At 37.3% G+C, this 20,551-nt stretch overlaps 1 protein-coding gene across 16 annotated transcripts in view; it reads left to right on the forward strand.

The window, feature by feature from the left end:
• FBXO38 (F-box protein 38) overlaps positions 1–20,551 on the forward strand; it is a 65,102-nt gene that overhangs the window by 18,408 nt on the left and 26,143 nt on the right. For all 16 annotated transcript variants that reach the window (XM_024994353.2, XM_005209599.5, XM_059888258.1 and 13 more), the window contains 7 exons: positions 8–145; positions 1,300–1,437; positions 4,328–4,421; positions 5,364–5,494; positions 12,250–12,420; positions 14,083–14,225; positions 15,121–15,331. In XM_024994353.2, the coding sequence (XP_024850121.1) occupies positions 8–145; positions 1,300–1,437; positions 4,328–4,421; positions 5,364–5,494; positions 12,250–12,420; positions 14,083–14,225; positions 15,121–15,331 (1,026 nt within the window). The remainder of the gene's footprint in view (positions 1–7; positions 146–1,299; positions 1,438–4,327; positions 4,422–5,363; positions 5,495–12,249; positions 12,421–14,082; positions 14,226–15,120; positions 15,332–20,551) is intronic.

The raw sequence follows: 20,551 nt of genomic DNA on the forward strand, positions 1-20,551 counted from the left end.
GCTTTAGGGGTGAATGTTCCTGAAATTCCTTGTATCCCAATGCTAAGGCACCTTTACATGAAGTGGGTAAGACTCACTAAACCACAACCGTTCAAAGATTTTCTTTGCATCAGTTTACGAACTTTTGTCATGAGGAACTGTGCAGGTAAGGGTCTATAATTGTAGTGGAAATATACATGTATCATTCTAAAAATATCCTAAAGCAAACTGCATAGATATGATACATTGTAAGTGAAATTATATTATGCTGTTACTATTTATGTTTGTAACTTACCTTATATAAATGTACTTTTTTTTGTTTTAAAGACAGTAGACATATGATTTATCTTTGACCCTTCACAAAGTGTCAAAAATGTCTCTACATATTTCTTATGGACACTTTTTATATAGGTTTGTTTTAATAAATTGTTGTACATTTTCTTTGTCTCTGGTCTCTTGATCTTTTTGCATGTAAATGTTGTCTGACTTAATATACCTTAAAGTATAAAACATTGCTTTTATGATACTACATTTTTGTTTCAAAACCTTAAGTATTTCTTCTGTCCTAGTGTGTCAAGTGGGAACTGTTCTGCTTCAGAGTTCATAACAATCAGAGCTGTTCTTGATACCTTATTTCAGAGTCCTTTCCAAAGTACCCCTTTTATTGTCAGGCTTGCCTACTCACTGTTCCCAAACAGCCATACCAGCTCTCACCTGAGTGTCTTCTTATTCTTGTTTTCTTGTCCTGAGGTTTAACACTTCCTTCCTCCTCTTTACTTGTACGCATCTTTTATGCAAGTTTTGCCTCATCAACTTACTTCCTTCTCTTTTTTATGTAGTACACCAGATTTGATTTTTGTTCTTGATATGTTCTGCCTTTTTATCTTTTTATAATTATTCATGTTTTATGTCCATGTCAGTTGCAAACTCTTTGATGGATAGGCTCCTATCTTGTGATCTTCCATAACACCTAATATAATACTGGTCACATAGAGAGATGTTTAAGTCATTGAGCTATTTATTTTAATGAAAGATCAAATTTTCAACTTGCCTTTTCCCCCCTCAGTTATTTTCAGCTCAAAACTATTGAGATTCCAGGGAATTTAAAAAAATACTATATCTCCAATGTTACTGAAAATCCATATGCTGAATCAGTATGTGGTTGACTTACTAATGGTTTTGTTTCCAATGATAAATTGTAGAGAGCCAGCCACTCGGCTATCATTTTCAGACATAGAATTTATGTTATTCATTTCTGTTGCTGATTTGAAAAATCATCTTGGCAATTTACATTGTTCCATTGAAATTGTTTTTCTTCAGGACCCACAAACTCCTTGAAATATGTCCCTTTAGTAACAGGCCTAGCCTCTGCCCGCAACTTGGAACATTTAGAAATGGTTCGAGTTCCTTTCCTTGGAGGTCTTATTCAGCATGTAGTTGAAGACAGTTGGAGATCAGGTATTCATTTTCCTTTAGTTACTAAATATTTTAAAAATCTGTTAAAAAAATTATTAAGCTTTTATTTAGCTTTTCTACAGAGTCTTTATAAAAGAAATGCTTGTTAGTAATTTTACTTTCTATCTAGTATATTTGATGAAGAATAAGTAACTATGAGTGTGGCTAGTATTCATTTCCTTTTTATGCAGTGTTAAACCTTCTCAAAATGATAAGTCATATTTTCTGGCTTGTTAATACTTATCAGTTAGTTAATAATTCATGGTATATTTGAAATCTTTCTGAGAAATGTTAACAGAAATATCCTAGTGTCTATTGCTGAGAAGAGATATTTTTTGACTTAGACAAATTAGGTCTACAAAAGAACTCAGGCATTAGAAATGTTAACCTAATGTTTGTCTGATACTTTATAGTATATAAAATGTTTTAAAGTTTGTCAGTTGGATACTAGATCACCCATACCCATCAGATGATGGCTTTTAAAAGAAAAAAAGATTTTACTGCCTAGCACCCATAATTATATTTTAAATGATCATGTGTAAGTAGAATGTGCTCCATGTAAACTATCTCCTCATTGTAAGAAAAAGACCAAGAAGTATAGTTATATAGATAATTAATAGTTGGGAACAGAAAATGTAACCTTGAATGTCCAAAATGTAAATGGAAAATCATAGAGTATCATTGGTAACAAATAGATGTTATCATTAATACTGTTAAAATGAGTAAGCAGTGCATTTTTAACATTTTGTCAGTTAATCAAGTCTGGTGCAAGTGTAGTTCATTACATTTTGTGAAGGGAATGGAGACTCCCTCAAAATGAACAGCGCAATTTTTACTCCATGTCTATAGCTAACAAGATTACAGTCAGAAAGGAAAAGAAGACCACAGTGGAATCGTTCATTAGAAGACCTAGAGAGAGGTGCCAAAAGCCAAGAATTTGCATAAACGGCCTAAAAGAGCAACAGAGACTCTTCTTCCCTAATAAGTATTTAAGAACAACTCTAATTTTACTTAAGGAGCCAGAATATCTCACACAATAGTTAATTTCAGAAAAATCATAGATCCAAATATAAAAAATAAACTTTTTAAAGGAAAAGTTTGGAGAATGTTTTCTTTAACATTGTTGGGCAGAGATTCGTACATCAAAAAGCATTTACCATAAAGAAAAAAATTGGTAAACTGTGCTAAATTAAAGAGTTTTTTTTGTTGTTCATCAAAAGGCATAAGTGAGAGCTTGAGTAAAAAAGTCAAGCTACAGACTGGGAGAAGCTATTTGCAGTACAGCTATCAGATAAATATTTAGAATACAAAGTAATGCTCAAAATTCTCTAAGCCAGACTTCAACAATACGTGATCCGTGAATGTTGTTCAATCTTCCAGATGTTCAATCTGGTTTTAGAAAAGGCAAAGGAACCAGAGATCAAATTGCCAACATCCCCTTGATCATTGAAAAAGCAAGGGAGTTCCAGAAAAACATCTATTTCTGCTTTACTGACTATGCCAAAACCTTTGACTGTGTGGATCACAATAAACTGGAAAATTCTGACAGAGATGGGAATACCAGACTACCTGACCTGCTTCTTGAGAAATCTGTATACAGGTCAGGAAGCAACAGTTAGAACTAGACATGGAACAATAGACTGGTTCCAAATAGGAAAAGGAGTACGTCAAGGCTGTATATTGTCAGCCTGCTTTATTTAACTTATACGCAGAATACATCATGAGAAATACTGGGCTGGCTGAAGCACAAGCTGGAATCAAGATTGCCGGGAGAAATATCAATAACCTCAGATATGCAGATGACACCCCCCCTTATGGCAGAAAGTGAAGAAAAACTAAAGAGCCTCTTGATGAAAGTGAAAGAGGAGTGTAAAGAAGTTGCTTTAAAGCTCAACATTCAGAAAACTAAGATTATGGCATCCAGTCCATCACTTCATGGGAAAGAGATGGGGAAACAGTGGCTGACTTTATTTTTTAGGCTCCAAAATCACTGCAGATGGTAACTACAGCCATGAAATTGAAAGACACTTGCTCCTTGTAAGAAAAGTTATGACCAACCTAGACAACGTATTAAAAAGCAGAGACATTACTGTGCCAACAAAGGTCCATCTAGTCAAAGCTATGGTTTTTTCCAGTAGTCATGTATGGATGTGAGAGTTAGACTGTAAAGAAAGTTGAGCACTGAGGAATTGATGCTTTTGAACTGTGGTGTTGGAGAAGACTCTTGAGAGTCCCTTGGACTGCAAGGAGATCCAACCAGTCCATTCTGAAGGAGATCAGCCCTGGGATTTCTTTGAAAGGAATGATGCTAAAGCTGAAACTCCAGTAATTGGCCACCTCATGCGAAGAGTTGACTCATTTGAAAAGACCCTGATGCTGGGAAAGATTGAAGGCGGGAGAAGGGGATGACAGAGGATGAGATGGTTGGATGGCATTGCCAACTCAATGGACATGAGTTTGAGTAAACTCTGGGAATTGGTGATGGACAGGGAGGCCTGGTGTGCTACCGTCCAGGGGATCGCAAAGAGTTGCACACAACTGAACAACTGAACTGAACTGAAAGAATTTAAAATACATATATTCTAATTTATGTATTTAGAATACAAAAAGAACTAATACTAGTGAGAAAAAGTCAGAAACAAGAGGAAAAATAGGAAAAAATTTTGAGTAGAGAAGATCTTAATGAAAGAGGATATCTGAACGGCCAGCAAACATGAAAATACGGTAAATTTCACTGATCATAGAGAAATGAAAATTAAAACCACAGTGTTATATACAAGCACTAAAATGATTATACCTAAACAGTTATCACTGAAAGTGTATATAAATGCTTTACTGAAAGTGCTATGGTCAAATGGGATAATTGTTTTTGTTCCTCTTTTCCTTTAACTAGGTGGTTTCCGAAATTTGCACACTATTGTTTTGGGAGCTTGTAAAAATGCACTTGAAGTAGATCTTGGTTACCTCATCATCACTGCTGCCCGTAGGTATGTTTTCTCTTCACATTGGGTCAGAATTATGTTTTTATCTGTGCTATAAAAATTGGCAGAATATGTATATGACGTTTGATCATGCCTTTTTCAGATTTAAAATACAGAGAAGTTGTTTAAATAGCAGTAGGTTATCATTTAGGGGAAGTCTTCTATACAACTGATGACCAACTGAGCTGCAGTCCAGACCCAGCAAGTGTTAAAATGCGCATGATCTCATCAGAAAAAAGCTGTCAGTTATCTGGAAGTGCCTGAGATTCCAACAGAAGTCAGTACTGATACTTGCTCAGGAGCCATTGTTTCGTCCTCTGGACAGTTTTCTGAATTGTTTTAGTTGGTGATACTTGCTATTTAGAAATCACTGTTTTAAGTCAGCTTTTTCAGCATCCTGACCTTTAACCCTTAAATTTTTAACCTATCTTCACATCACTTTATGCCACATTTACTATTTCCTACATATCAAAAGTCTACCTCTGCTTTTACTTTTATAATATTTAAATTGAATTTTAAAAAAGGAAACTTCCTTTCCATCATAGAATATGAAGAGTATAAATAAAACTGTATTTAAGTGAATAGATATTGTTACCTACTATATAGGACTATACTCTGTTAAAAACAGGACTTAATATTAACCTCTAAAAGGTATTGAAGAAATACCAGATTCTTGCCTTGACTTAATCAGGTTCAGGAAAGTACCAAAAAGGATATAAGATTATTATAATTTGTTCTTACTGTGACTTTAGTGTACACATTAGATGTGCCCACACTTTTATAAAATGCTCTTTTAAAGGAAGCATCTCTGATATTTTTTTGTGGAGGAGGCAGTGTTTTTGCATTTGACACTTCAGTACGATAAACTTCTTTCAGAGCGTTACATTAGGAAGAACCTTTTATTTTGATGGCTTTCATTTTATTCCTTTATGTGTCTCTCATTCGTAGGTTACATGAAGTTCGGATCCAGCCTTCCCTAACCAAAGATGGCGTCTTTTCCGCCCTAAAGATGGCAGAGTTGGAATTCCCCCAGTTTGAAACCCTTCATCTGGGATATGTAGATGAGTTTTTGCTGCAGAGTAAGAATTAGCTCATTTACTGCCCTAAAATTATTGTTGGAAAGTTACCTGACAAAGTGAACCCTAAATTTGGATGTACCATTATTTTCCTAGACATAAAAATACTTCAAATCTCAGGTGCTCTCACTTCTTGAAAAATTTGAACTTGAAGAGCCAGTGATTTTTTGTTTTCTACATTGCCTCTGATTTTAGCATATTACAGAAAATGAAGTGATTGTCTACCCAAAAAAAGATCCTTACCTACATTTGATCTTGTCTCCGCTTTGCTCCCCAAGTTTCTCTCCCATTCTGCCTCATTGTTTTCACAGGATGTCACCCTTGCTTCTGTTTGCTGAATTTGACCTACCACACTTCTTGAAGCTTTTGCTGGTCCTCTCAGATGAGGTCCCAGCCCCTACCCCTGCTCTTCATTTCTGTAATAAGCCTGCTGGGGGTTCTGGATTTTCTGATAGTGTTAGCATATTTTGGTCAGTATTTATTTAATAATAACTGCTGTTGGAAGGCTTGTTCACACCATTTTCTGGAATGTATTTAAAATTGGGAATTCAATCCTTTGGGTTTGAATGCATGTCAGTTCACTATTCAAACTTTTTCCCACATGACAGTAGTCAGACATGCAAGAACATTTACACCATCAGCATGTTTTTATTTTTGCAAGAATTAGTTTCTTACTCATGTAATTTATAACAAGTCTTTCTTAAACTCTGGGTGTCACCAGGTGGTGTTTTTTTTTTTCTTTGGATCTAATTTGCATTGTAAAAGAACGTAAGAAAGCTTTGTTGTTTATGTTGTTCAGTCGCTCAGTCATGGCCAACTCTTTGCAACCCCATGGCGTGCAGCATACCAGGCTCCTCTGTCCTCCACTGTCTCCTGGAGTTTGGCCAAATTCATGTCCTGGAGTTTTGCTGAAATTCATTGATGCTGTCTAACCATCTGATCCTCTGCTGCCCCCTTCTTTTGCCTCAGTTTTTCCCAGCATCAGGGTCTTTTCCAGTGAGTCGACACTTTGCATCAGGTGGCCAAAATTATTAGAGCTTTAGCATCAGTCCTTTCAGTTACTATTCAGAGTTGATTTTCTTTGGGATTGACTGGTTTGACCTCTTTGTAGTCCAAGGGACTCTCAAGAGTCTACTCCTGCACCACAGTTCAAAAGCATCAGTTCTTCAGTGCTTAGCCTTCTTCATGGTCCACCTCTCATGTCTGTACATGACCACTGGGAAAACCATAGTTTTGACTATATGGACCTTTGTTGGCAAAGTGATGTCTCTGCTTTTGAATACACTCTCTAGGTTTGTCATTGATTTTCTTCCACGGAGCAAATATATTTTAATTTTGGGGCTGCAGTCAACATCCACAGTGATTTTGGAGCCCAAGAAAATAAAATTTGTCACTGCTTCCACTTTTTCCCCTTCTATTTGCCATGAAATGATGAGACTAGATGCCATGATCTTAGTTTTTTTAACGTTTGAGTTTGAAGTCAGCTTTGTCACTCTCTCTAACCCTCATTAAGAGGCTCTTTAGTTCCTCTTCACCTTTTTACCATTAGAGTGGTATCATCTGCATATCTGAGGTTATTTCTCCCAGCAACCTTGATTTCTTAAGACAGTCCAGATCAAACAATATGACTGTTGTTTTTCCTTTTTCAGTGAAATTGCTAACATTCTCTGTTTCTACAGTATCTATATAGTAACTTAAAATTATTAGCTTTAGCTTAATTTTATTAAGCTAATAATTTTAAGTTTACTGTATAGTAACTGAAAATATGTTATATATATTACTACATAATAACTTAAAATTTTAAGTTAATAGTAATAGTTAAAATTATTATTGGTAATTTGGTGCTTTTTCTGCAGTCTTGTTTTTTGTTCTTCCTAAGAGCTAAAAACTTAATGGATTTGTATATTCATGATGACTATATTTTAGGTCCACTGAGAATTGTCTTTATAACCAACTATTTCTCAATAGTGTTTGTTTCCCCTCAACACACATTTTCATTTGAAAACACTTTACCTTTTGACTACCATTATCTTATGTTTGCAACATAGCTTATTTCATAGTCTTCTTTATACTTAATAATCTATTAGTTATCTTTTTATAAGTCATTCTTCATATTTGCTACAGTTCACCCATTTCTCTTATATATGTACTTTCCTCCGTTACTCCAAAGATAAGTCTGGGATTCTCTGTATGGGAATAGGTGCCAATTGCCTCCAACAAACATGGAGAGATTACAGGTCACTGTTTATACTCTGTCACTAATCTCTTGCCTCTTAGCCATTTAGATTTTGAAATATCTTTCCAGGAGGTTGGGGTGGCTCCTGGTAAAACTCGCATCAGTTCTTTGTTCCAGAGATTCTGGCAAAATATAGAAATATAACCTTTGTCCCCATACACTTACGGTAAAAGTGGCAGTGCCAGGTTGGGGAAATGGATGTGCTGAAAAGTAGATGCTGTGTACTAGGAATGTAAGAAAAGTGATCCAAGGATGAACACTCAGAGAGGGGTTCTTTGTTTACGTGGATTCATGATTTCAGAGCTTTGTGGGAAAGTGCTAGGGGTGTAAAACTCATTCAGATTCAGGAGAAGTATAGAATAGTCTTTAGTGTTGGGACTTTGGAAAGAAGGAGTGAGATGGAATTTTATTAATCATGGGACCTGGGGCACATCATTTCTTGGCTTCAAATCACCCAATAAAAAAGTAGAAAACGGTCTTATATCCATTTGACAAGTGAGAAAACATGGACTTTTATAATCTCTTACACTTAGAAAGCATTCAGTAGGGCTTCCCTGGTGGCTCAGTGGTAAAGAGCCAACGCAGGGGATGCAGGTTCAATCCCTGGTCTGGGAAGATCCCACATGCCTCTAAGCAACTAAGTCTGTGTGCCACAACTACTGAGCCAGCATTCTGGAGCCCTCGAGCCACAAGTGCCGGAGTCCAAGTGCCCTGGAGCCTGTGCTCTACGGGAAGCTACCGTGATGAGAAGCCCGTGCACCACAACAGAGAGGAGCCCCCACTCAGAGTAGCTCAAAACACTATAACAGAGTAGCTCACCACAGTTAGAGAAAGCCTGTGTGCAGCAAGAAGACCCAGTGCAGCCATAAGTAAAATAAATCTCAAAAAAAAAAAAAAAAAAATTCAGTAAATGGTAGCTTTTACTTCTAGCTGACCTCTGGGCTGAAGGAAAAAGAAACAGTCTAAGTCCTAGGTGATGTAATCAGGGTTCTGAAGAAGTGTGACAATCAGGAGACCCTAAAAATAGGAACAGATATCAAAGGAATGAATGTAAGACATGGATTTATCATGCTAGGCTGCAGCAGTAATGCTGGAAACACCCACTCAGGTTCAAGATGATCATAAGCGAGAAGGCAAATTATGCTTCACAGAGCAAAAACAAAGTTTTTACCAGGAGATTAAAGAGTATTTCTCAGCAAAATTATGAAGAATTAGTTAAGGTAAAATGTCCAAGAATGCCAGTAAATACAAAAAAAAAGGGACCCTAGGAGCGAGACCATGAATTGTATGGAAAGAAATTTAAAGAGGTGGGAGTAAATCCCAGTAATGGGCAGGACAGCTTCACCAGAGCAACAGTGTTTTCTTTGTAGTTTGTGTCAGTTTTGATCCCTGGGATTGTGAGAGACATTTATTGGGTTCCTATATCCCAGTATTATGCTGGACATTGAAAATGTAACTGTAAACTAGGCAGAGTCTAGTTTTCCTTCAAATTGCTCATAGTAAAGTGGACCATCCTATAGAGTAAAGGTCAGGCAGGTGGCAGGAATAATAATAGGAAGCAGGAGACACAGTGTGATATCCAGTGGCATAATCTAGACTGGCTGATCACTAAACCCAGCCCCTACTTTCTGACAAGACAGTAGACCCTAAAGCCCAGACAGAGAGAACGGGAGTGTCTGAGTTAAAAGTCCACTCTCTAAGGTATAAATATTTACTAACCAATACCGTAGTTCTAAAAATGGATCCAGATTCTCAAAGTTCACTCTTCTCTACACATGGCCACACCTGACTTGAAAAACATTATCCTTATACAGCAAAAGAGTTACATTTTAAATAAATAATTAATTAATTTGGCTGTATCGGGTCTAAATTGTTGTTCATTGTGTCATGCGAGATCTTTTAGTGCATCACACAGACTTTGCAGTTGTGGTGTGTGGGTTTAGTTGCTCCATGGCATGTAGGATCTTATTTCCCCAAGCAGGGATCAAACCCACATCCCTTGCATTGCAGGGTAGATTCTTTACCACTGGGCCACCAGGCAAGTCCCAGAGAGTTATATTTTTAAGATTTTATTTTTCTTTTTAAAAGCTAATAAAACTTTACCATAAATGTAAACCAGTACAATGTATCCGTCAGTTTTGCTTTAAGACTTCACATTCTTTTTTCCTTTTCTAGACAATTGAAAATAATCTGCTAGCTGTCTCTTAACTTTTAACATAAATTTTTATTTTGCAAAATAAAGGCTACCATTTGTACAGAATACCTAACCCAAGATTGTATCTGAACCTGACAATGGACAGATGAAGCAGGACGGTCATAGAGAGTAATCATCAGATCAGATCAGATCAGATCAGTCGCTCAGTTGTGTCCGACTCTTTGCGACCCCATGAATTGCAGCACGCCAGGCCTCCCCGTTCATTACCAACTCCCGGAGTTCACTGAGACTCACATCCATCGAGTCAGTGATGCCATCCAGCCATCTCATCCTCTGTTGTCCCCTTCTCCTCTTGCCCCCAATCCCTCCCAGCATCAGAGTCTTTTCCAGTCAGTCAACTCTTCGCATGAGGTGGCCAAAGTACTGGAGTTTCAGCCTTAGCATCATTCCTCCCAAAGAAATCCCAGGGCTGATCTCCTTCAGAATGGACTGGTTGGATCTCCTTGCAGTCCAAGGGACTCTCAAGAGTCTTCAACACCACAGTTCAAAAGCATCAATTCTTTGGCGCTTAGCCTTCTTCACAGTCCAACTCTCACATCCATACATGAACACAGGAAAAACCATAGCCTTGACTAGACGAACCTTTGTTGGCAAAGTAGTGTCTCTGCTTTTGAATATGCTATCTAGGTTGGTCATAACTTTCCATCAAAGGAGTAAGCGTCTTTTAATTTTATGGCTACAGTCACCATCTGCAGTGATTTTGGAACCCAAAAAGATAAAGTCTGACACTGTTTCCACTGTTTCCTCATCTATTTGCCATGAAGTGATGGGACCAGATGCCATGATCTTCGTTTTCTGAATGTTGAGCTTTAAGCCAACCTTTTCACTCTCCACTTTCACTTTCATCAAGAGGCTTTTTAGTTCCTCTTCACTTTCTGCCATAAGGGTGGTGTCATCTGCATATCTGAGGATATTGATATTTCTCCCGGCAATCTTGATTCCAGCTTGTGTTTCTTCCAGTCCAGCATTTCTCATGATGTACTCTGCATATAAGTTAAATAAACAGGGTGACAATATACAGCCTTGACGTACTCCTTTTCCTGTTTGGAACCAGTCTGTTGTTCCATGTCCAGTTCTAACTGTTGCTTCCTGACCTGCATACAAATTTCTCAAGAGGCAGATCAGGAGGTCTGGTATTCCTATCTCTTTCAGAATTTTCCAGTTTATTGTGATCCACACAGTCAAAGGCTTTGGCATTGTCAATAAAGCAGAAATAGATGTTTTTCTAGAACTCTCTTGCTTTTTCCATGATTCAGCAGATGTTGGCAATTTGATATCTGGTTCCTCTACCTTTTCTAAAACCAGCTTGAACATCAGGAAGTTCACGGTTCACGTATTGGTGAAGCCTGGCCTGGAGAATTTTGAGCATTACTTGACTAGCGTGTGAGATGAGTGCAATTGTGCGGTAGTTTGAGCATTCTTTGGCATTGCCTTTCTTTGGGATTGGAATGAAAACTGACCTTTTTCAGTCCCGTGGTCACTGCTGAGTTTTCCAAATTTGCTGGCATATTGACTGCAGCACTTTCACAGCATCATCTTTCAGGATTTGAAATAGCTCCAGTGGAATTCCATCACCTCCACTAGCTTTGTTCGTAGTGATGCTTTCTAAGGCCCATTTGACTTCACATTCCAGGATGTCTAGCTCTAGGTCATTGATACACCATCGTGATTATCTGGGTTGTGAAGCTCTTTTTTGTACAGTTCTTCTGTGTATTCTTGCCACCTCTTCTTAATACCTTCTGCTTCTGTTAGGTCCATACCATTTCTGTCCTTTATCAAGCCCATCTTTGCATGAAATGTTCCTTTGGTATCTCTGATTTTCTTGAAGAGATCTCTAGTCTTTCCCATTCTGTTGTGTTCCTCTATTTCTTTGCATTGATCACTGAGGAAGGCTTTCTTATCTCTTCTTGCTATTCTTTGGAACTCTGCATTCAGATGTTTATATCTTTCCTTTTCTCCTTTGCTTTTCACTTCTCTTCTTTTCACAGCTATTTGTAAGGCCTTCCCAGACAGCCATTTTGCTTTTTTGCATTTCTTTTCCATGGCGATGGTCTTGATCCCTATCTCCTGTACAATGTCACGAACCTCATTCCATAGTTCATCAGGCACTCTATCTATCAGATCTAGGCCCTTAAATCTATTTTTCACTTCCACTGTATAATCATAAGGGATTTGATTTAGGTCATACCTGAATGGTCTAGTGGTTTTCCCTACTTTCTTCAATACTGGATGTTAAATAGTTGACAGCTTAAGTTGTCAAGATTCCATGACACTAAAGAATCTTTTGTTTTTTAAATCTTTTTCTAGGCAGAATGGCTAATGCAGATCTGGTGAAATATGGTTTGGCTGATGTGGTGGAAAATCCTGGTATTATCACTGATATAGGGATGAAGGCAGTCAATGAAGTTTTCTCCTGTATCAAATATCTGGCAATTTATAATTGCCCCCATCTACATAACCCATACAATTGGATCTCAGGTACTATATCTTAAGTACAGGTATATTTTATTGATGTCAAAATAATACATATCTTTGTTTTCTGTATGGCATTAACATTCCTCATGTAAAATGTAGATTTTTATATAGATTGTTCATAGAAGTTCTGGGAGCCTTTGATAACTGAGTTAGAAACACTTTCAGTGCCTCTTTGAACTCCTGAGATTCTCTGCCTAGAAATTTGCACTTGTCGAGATTATAGATTCAGTCGCACTAATTATTATGTGTTTTTCTTTGGGCCGGGCATGTAAAATTAAGCTTAGGAATTGTTGCCTGGGATATTATGGTTGTTTTCTCTGTGTTACCTTAAAATGGCATATCATCTGAACAGACAAAGTAGGTATGTATGTATTTTAAAAACTTCAATTAAATGACATACTAAACACGTAGTGAAATTTTCTATTACCTTAAAATTTTAGGCTACTTCACATGATATCTCCCTGCCTGATACCTTGGGTACAGAAGTGTGACTTTTGCACTTGGTATTTTCCCTTATGAGAGGAGTTTTATTCCGCGCGCTGCCCCCCCTCCCCCCCCCCGCCACCCCAAGAGAGTAATGCTATTTATTTTTTTTAAGGCACTTCTTAGATACCTAAATTCACAAGCCTTTAATAAAGTCATAGCTAGAGACTTTTCATTTTGACATCCTCGTACCAAACAGGCCCTCTCACTGACAGCTGCAAACCAACACTGACAGCTGTCTGAGCCACCACACAGGGATACTACAGCTCCACACAAAACCCACCTCCAGGCCTATTGCAGGGCTCCTGAGCCTCTGCTAAGATCAGTTGTTAGAATGGCCATGTCTCACCCATGGGAAGAGAAGTTCTACCCCTTGCCCAGCTGCACCAGGAAGCTATTGGAAAGTACAAGCTTTAGGTTGTAGCTGGCATAGATCACTTTTAAAAAATAACATTTATTGGGTTTTTGGTTTGTTTGTTTTCTTAAATACAGAAGAGTATAAAGAAGAAAATAAAAAATGGCCTATAATCCCATCACTCAGAACTCCTGTTAACACTTAAAAACTAAAAGTAATACATGCACTTGATAAACAGTATCAAACAGTACAGAAAGGTACAAAATGAAAGGCCTCCTCTTCTCAAAGGTAACCACCATCAATGGTTTCTTGTATATTTTTCTGGACAGGTTATTTTGTGCATTTGCAGCCTATACATGTATAGCATTTAAAAATGATTTATGTATACTGAAGGACCTTACTATGTATATACATTGTCCTGTAACTTGTATTTTGCATTGAGAATATTTTGGAGAGCTCTCCATATTAGCAGGCTTATTCGGTTCTTCATTCTTTTAGTAGCTGCATAATGTTTTATTAAAGGAATACACCAACATTTCTTTTAACTAGTGTCCTGTTGTTAAATAGGCATGTAGGTTTTAAGTGAATCACATTTAAACAAAGACAGACTTACTTTCAAGTTAACGATTTCCAGTCCATCTGGTTCTCATGAAATTGGGTAAGGAGACATCATAGTTTAGAGTCATTAAGTATTAGAGATCATGAAATAAGATAAAATTTACACAAAGAAAATGGGTTTGAAAGTCTTTGTGACCTATAGCAAAATTCATGAGTAATGGAGAAAGTGTTAGTTAATATTTTCTCTGGCCATGTCATTTCTTCAACAGACCACTCAAGGTGGACTCGATTGGTTGATATCAACTTAGTGCGTTGCCACGCTTTGAAGCTGGACTCCTTCGGCCAGTTTATTGAATTGTTGCCCAGCCTGGAGTTTATTTCACTGGACCAAATGTTTCGTGAACCACCCAAAGTAAGTCACATTTGAGAGAGTTTTGTACTCAAGAAAACAACCTAAGTAACTTTTTTCCCTAATGATATGCCTTTACAAATGATATAATATGACTTTTTACTGCCAGCCTCAGTGAAGGAAGGCATAAAGGTTATAATAATGGATGGCCATATGTTCTTGTGAGTGAATACTAAGGGGTTTCCAGATAAATAAAAAAGTAAGTGGAAAGCTGTCTCCATCAGGTTTATAAAGTTAAGGTAAGAGCAAAGGTGGAAATTTGAGCTAAAGCAAAAATTATTACTTAGAGTAGTTAGTTGAAAGATTAGATCTCTAATTAGCAACCCAAAATATAAGTAAGGATTAGGAACTTATTTTGGATGTTTTCTTTTGCTGCTACTTTTTCTACTCAGTTGCGTATCTGGGGAAATCTGAAGTTGCCCAGTTGTACAAAATGTTATTTTAAAACTTCTTAATGTATACAGAAACTTAACTTATTGTAATAAAAACTTAATGTTTCAATGAATTAGGTTCTCTCTTGTCAGTTCTTAATGGTTATACCCTCACTGTTAAAGCAGTGCCATATAGTAGGGAAAGCTCAGCGGTGCTGCATAGTAGGGAAAGCTCAGGGTTTGAGGACAAATTATTTGGTTTCAAGTCTCAGGTGTAACACATACTGGTCATGCACTGTTGGGCAGATCCCTTCCCATTGTGCATGTCATCATCTGTAAATTAAGACTAATAACTTTGTCTTGCTTGAGGTGTTATGGGCCTTAAATGAGGTTCTTTATGAATAGGTGAAAGTATTTCTTAAAGTGCTATATAAGTATTCTATGTAAAGATGAAATGAAGGAATATTAAAACTGCAGTGTTTAATTCTAACCCAAATTAATAAACATGTGGTTTTGTCTTGCTTCAGGGCTGTGCTCGGGTTGGTCTGAGTGCAGGCACGGGAATTGGGGTTTCCTCGGCCCTTGTTAGCAATCAGAACTCCAACAATGACAATGATAATAATGCCCAGAATAATGCCAACATCCACGACAACAATCACCATCACCCAGATGACTCAGATGAAGAGAATGACTTCCGGCAAGACTTGCAGCCAGGAGAGCAGCAGTTTGCAGCCGACGGTAACCCAGATCTTTTGTGAGCTCCAGATAGAGATGATTTTTACTTTGGGTCATGTTTCTCTGACTTTCCTGTTTCCTTCTCCTCCATTTCAGTTTGTCACTTTATACATTGAGGAACCTTGCTAACAAAGCAGCTGATGGGTGGATGGAGTTTGCCTGTCTACTTGCTTGTTTTAAAGTTGTCTTTGCGACGTCTCTTGTCCATAGAATCTATTGGAGGTACTTACAGAAAGGGAAGGACTCAGATGCCATGAGAATTAGGGTGCAGTGAGCCTTAGAAGCCTGGCTTAATGGAGATTTAGCTGTCAGGATTTGGGTGAAGAAGCATCTTTCGGTATCTTGCTAAACAGTAGATATTCTCTCTCACCATTGAACTTGAGTGTGGAGATCATTTTTGGATGTACCAAGAATTGGAAAAATGAATACCAGATATGTGTAGAGATTGTGTTGGATACCCTTCACACACCTCTCGCCATTAAGTCTTCAAAGCCACCGAGAAAATTAAGCACATAAGCTAATAAGGACCTATGGGATTTAACTTATGTAACTATCCATCCAGTTCTTTGATACTGACTGAACTCCTGCTCTCTGCCACCCCAGCTATTATTAGGCTTCATCTGCCCATATTGATGAGTGAGAATGGAGTGAAATTGTTTCCTTACAGATGTTCCAGTTTCTCAGTTGACACTTAAGAACTGGAAAAGGAATCTCTTCTAGCCACTTTTTTGGTTGTTGCCCCTTCACTTATTCTCTTGGGCAGAGTAATTAATGAAAATAGGGTGCCCTGGTGTATTCATTACTTTCATAATGAAAGTATTCTGTGTATAATTTCCTTTAAGATCACTCTGTATATGCAGGGCCTGACCTAAGAATCATTTGTAGGCATTGTCTTCACTTCCCTGCCCTACATGTTCTCTCTATAGAGAACTCTCCATTTTGGCTCTTGGCAAAGTCACCAGTGGCTCTTTTATAAAGGTTAGTGATATTTTCTCCACTTGTATCTTCTCTGACATCTCGTCTTAGCTGCATTTGTCACTGTTGTCCACTTCTATCTTCCTGAGGTATTTGCTTCTCTTGGCCTTTCTGAAACCATTTTCCTGATTTTTCCTCCTATCTCACTGGACACACCTCCTCAGGTTCCTTCACTTGTACCATCTCCTGTCCTCCACTCTTGTCCTTGCTCTCCCTTTTTCTTTCTATAAGCTTATCCAGTCTCATGGCTTCAGTGCCAACTATATACAGTTGAATTCTAAACCTTTATTTTCAGCTTTGATATTTCTGTTTTTTTAAAGTAATTGCAGTTATATCCAACTTCATACTTCTGATTTCCACAGGAGTACTTTTAGGCATTTCAAACTTCTGGCTAAATCTCTCCTCCTAAAACACAAAAACAAAAGTGCAGAGCCAGCAAGTGCTAGGGGTTAAGGGGTGGAGTGTGGAGTCTGCTGTTTCTTTGCCTTCTTGTCCTTGTGTGCCATCACAAAGATCTGGACTTCAGAGAACACTGACCATCTGTAGGAAACTGGTGCAGCACTTGAAGTGCAGCACTCCCCAAATCCTCCGAACGCAGTTGTGTTTGGAGTTGATGTGCTAGACAGAGTATAGACTCCACTAGAAAGTTACATGGCCATTGGCTTCTCGGTATAGAATGGGGGGTGCCCTTCATTGTTAAGTCATATATTGATGCAGCACGAACCAAAACATATGCAAGAATACTGTATTCGATTTAAGAGAGAACAATGAAACTTACATCCACTAACATTTGAAATTAAGGTTCAGTAGATGTGAGATATAATTACAAAACAAATGAGGTACCGAATTTGTCAGATGTGTTATCTTCAAATGCTGAGAAGTAAAGGAGGTTAGTGACAAAATGCCAAGATTGAGGAACTAGACAGCCTCAACAAGAGGAAACCTAAGAATACCAAAGATGGTGGCAGCACTTTAGAGAAGTGAATATTGGCATGAAACATTAGGCTCCATGGGTCTTTCCAACTTCATGCTATATTTTTGTGTATTTTTATTATTACATACACGTCAGGTTAATTCTTTTAAATAAAAAATAAGGACATGGGGAATTCCCTGGCGCTCTAGTGGTTAGGACTCGGCACTTTCACTGCCATGGCCCAGGTTCCATCCCTTGATGGCACCCACAAGCCACAAGGCACAGCCAAAAAAAAAAAAGATCTGGAGAAAGGGCATGTGACTGTTGATCAAAATTCCAAGTACAAAGAATTCAAGTAAAAGAAACAACAGGAAAAAAAAAAAAAAAACAAAGAGTGGTATAGGGATTAAAAATAAAAGGGATCATGAAGAATGAATGTTAGCTGAAATGACTAATATTAATGCTTGTACTCCTTAAGTACCAACATAACAATATTTTAAACAGTTTGAAATTGATAGTCACATGTCTACTTTACTTACTGTAGAATTTTAGAACTTTTCATAAATGTACTTTTGGATTAGTGCTAGAATGAAGTAGATTTCACTCTGTTGCCCTGTTTAACTTAATCAGCTTGCATGAAGTAATTGCCTGTCAAAGAAGGGCATTGTAAAATTTTAAAGACCATTTAATTTATATAAGTTAAGTGTCTTTGCTAATAAACCACTGAAATAAAATTTGGTGTTTTTTTAGTGAACATTATCATGAAAGTAATAGATGACTCTAACAAAAATATGTTTTCATTGTTATACAGAGTACTATTTAATTTACCAAGATTCAATAATTTGGTTACGGTATTATCTTAGATTTGCACTTCCAAAACTGTTAAGATTTAGAATGCTTTATTGTGAACTACTTATGTTAACTGAAAATCTCAGTTCATTACCTTCATTTTGCAGCACTGTAAAACAGGAGGAGATAGCCATATTTTTTAACAATTCTCATTGTCTAACAATATTACCATCTGTCAAAATCATGCTTCTGTAATTGCTAAAGCATTTTGCCAAGTTATTTAGATATGATTACTTTTGAAGTAATTATAACTGTAAAGCATAGTTTTATTTATATATCATCAACTGTTTTTCTATCTGGATTTAAAATAAATCCCATGTACTTACTGCTTTCAAAAGTGGGGTGCCACTCCATTCCCTCACCACCACCCCTGCAAATTAACCACTAAGTGAAACTGCTCTGCAGCATTTATTTTAGACAGTGGTTCTCAAATTTATATATGAAAGAGACCAGTTAGTGTATATGTAAAATCGCTCAGCTCCATCAAGGTTTATGATTATATTAGGTAACAGGATTTTTTTTATAACTGAAACAACATTTCACCTGAACAGAATGTTTGTTAAGCATTGATATTTGATTAAAAGATAGCTTACATAGTTTCTGTAAGTTAAAATTGTTCTGAAAAATATGTACTTCCTAATGATAAAATACTTTGAAACAAAAAAATCAAAACCAAGAATCACTTAGAACTTCCCTAGCCCCAAAGTACCATCATCTCATTTAATTACCAAAGACATCTATTGAGATATTATCCTTTCTTTTTTTTTTTTTAATTATTTATTTTAATTGGAAGCTAATTACATTACAGTATTGTAGTGGTTTTTGCCATACATTGATTGACATGACTCAGTCACGGGTGTACATGTGTCCCCCATCCTGAAACCTTCTCCCACCTCCCTCCCTCCCCATCCCATCCCTCAGGGTTGTCCCAGTGCACTGGCATTGAGTGCCCTGTTTCATGCATCGAACTTGGACTGGTGATCTGTTTCACATATGGTAATAGACATGTTTCAGTACTATTCTCTCAAATCATCCCGCCCTCACCCTCTCCCACAGAGTCCAAAAGACTGTTCAGTACATTTGTATCTCTTTTGCTGTCTCGCATATAGGGTTATTGTTATCATCTTTCTAAATTCCATATATATGTGTTAGTATACTGTATTGGTGTTTTTCTTTCTGGCTTACTTCACTCTGTATAATAGGCTCCAGTTTCATCCACCTCATTAGAACTGATTCAAATGTATTCTTTTTAATGGCTGAGTAATACTCCATTGTGTATATGTACCACAGCATTCTTATCCATTCTCTGCCAGTGGACATCTAGATTGCTTCCATGTCCTGGCTATTATAAACAGTGCTGCGATGAACATTGGGGCACATGTGTCTCTTTAAGTTCTGGTTTCCTCAGTGTGTATGCCCAGCAATGGGATTGTTGGGTTGTATGGCAGTTCTGTTTCCAGTTTTTTAAGGAATCTCCATACTGTTCTCCATAGTGGCTGTACTAGTTTGCATTCCCAGCAACAGTATAAGAGAGTTCCCTTTTCTCCACACCTTCTCCGGCATTTATTGTTTGTAGACTTTGATGGCAACCATTCACACTGGTGTGAGATGATACCTCTTGTGGTTTTGATTTGCATTTTTCTGATAATGAGTGATGTTGAGCATCTTTTCATGTGTTGGCTAGCCATCTGTATGTCTTCTTTGGAGAAATATCTGTTTGGTTCTTTGGCCCATTTTTTGTTTGGGTTGTTTAATTTTCTGGTATTGAGCTGCATGAGCTGCTTGTATATTTTTTGAGATTAAATCTTGGTTAGTTGCTTGGTTTACTGTTATTTTCTCTCATTCTGAAGGCTGTCTTTTCACCTTGCTTATAGTTTCCTTTGTTGTGCAGAAGCTTTTAAGTTTAATTAGGTCCCATTTGTTTATTTTTGCTTAAAAGGTGGGTCATAGAGGATCCTGCTGTGATTTATGTCAGAGAGTGTTTTTCCTATGCTTTCCTCTAGGAGTTTTATAGTTTCTGGTCTTATATTTAGATCTTTAATCCATTTTGAGTTTATTTTTGTGTGTGGTGTTAGAAAGTGTTCTAGTTTCATTCTTTTACAAGTGGTTGACCAGTTTTCCCAACACCACTTGTTGAAGAAATTGTTTTTACTCCACTGTATATTCTTGCCTCCTTTGTCAAAGATAAGGTGTCCATAGGTGCATGGATTTATCTCTGGGCTTTCTATTTTGTTCCATTGATCTATATTTCTGTCTTTGTGCCAGTACCATACTGTCTTGATGACTGTAGCTTTGTAGTACAGTCTGAAGTCAGGCAGATTTATTCCTCCAGTTGCATTGTTCTTTCTCAAGATTGCTTTGGCTATTTGAAGTTTTTTGCATTTCCATACAAATTGTGAAATTACTTTTTCTAGTTCTGTGAAAAATACTGTTGGTAGCTCAATAGGGATTGCATTGAATCTATAGATTGCTTTGGGTTTATACTT

The sequence above is a fragment of the Bos taurus genome, chromosome 7 (genome assembly GCF_002263795.3).
Source record: "Bos taurus isolate L1 Dominette 01449 registration number 42190680 breed Hereford chromosome 7, ARS-UCD2.0, whole genome shotgun sequence".
NCBI classification, from domain to species: domain Eukaryota; kingdom Metazoa; phylum Chordata; class Mammalia; order Artiodactyla; family Bovidae; genus Bos; species Bos taurus.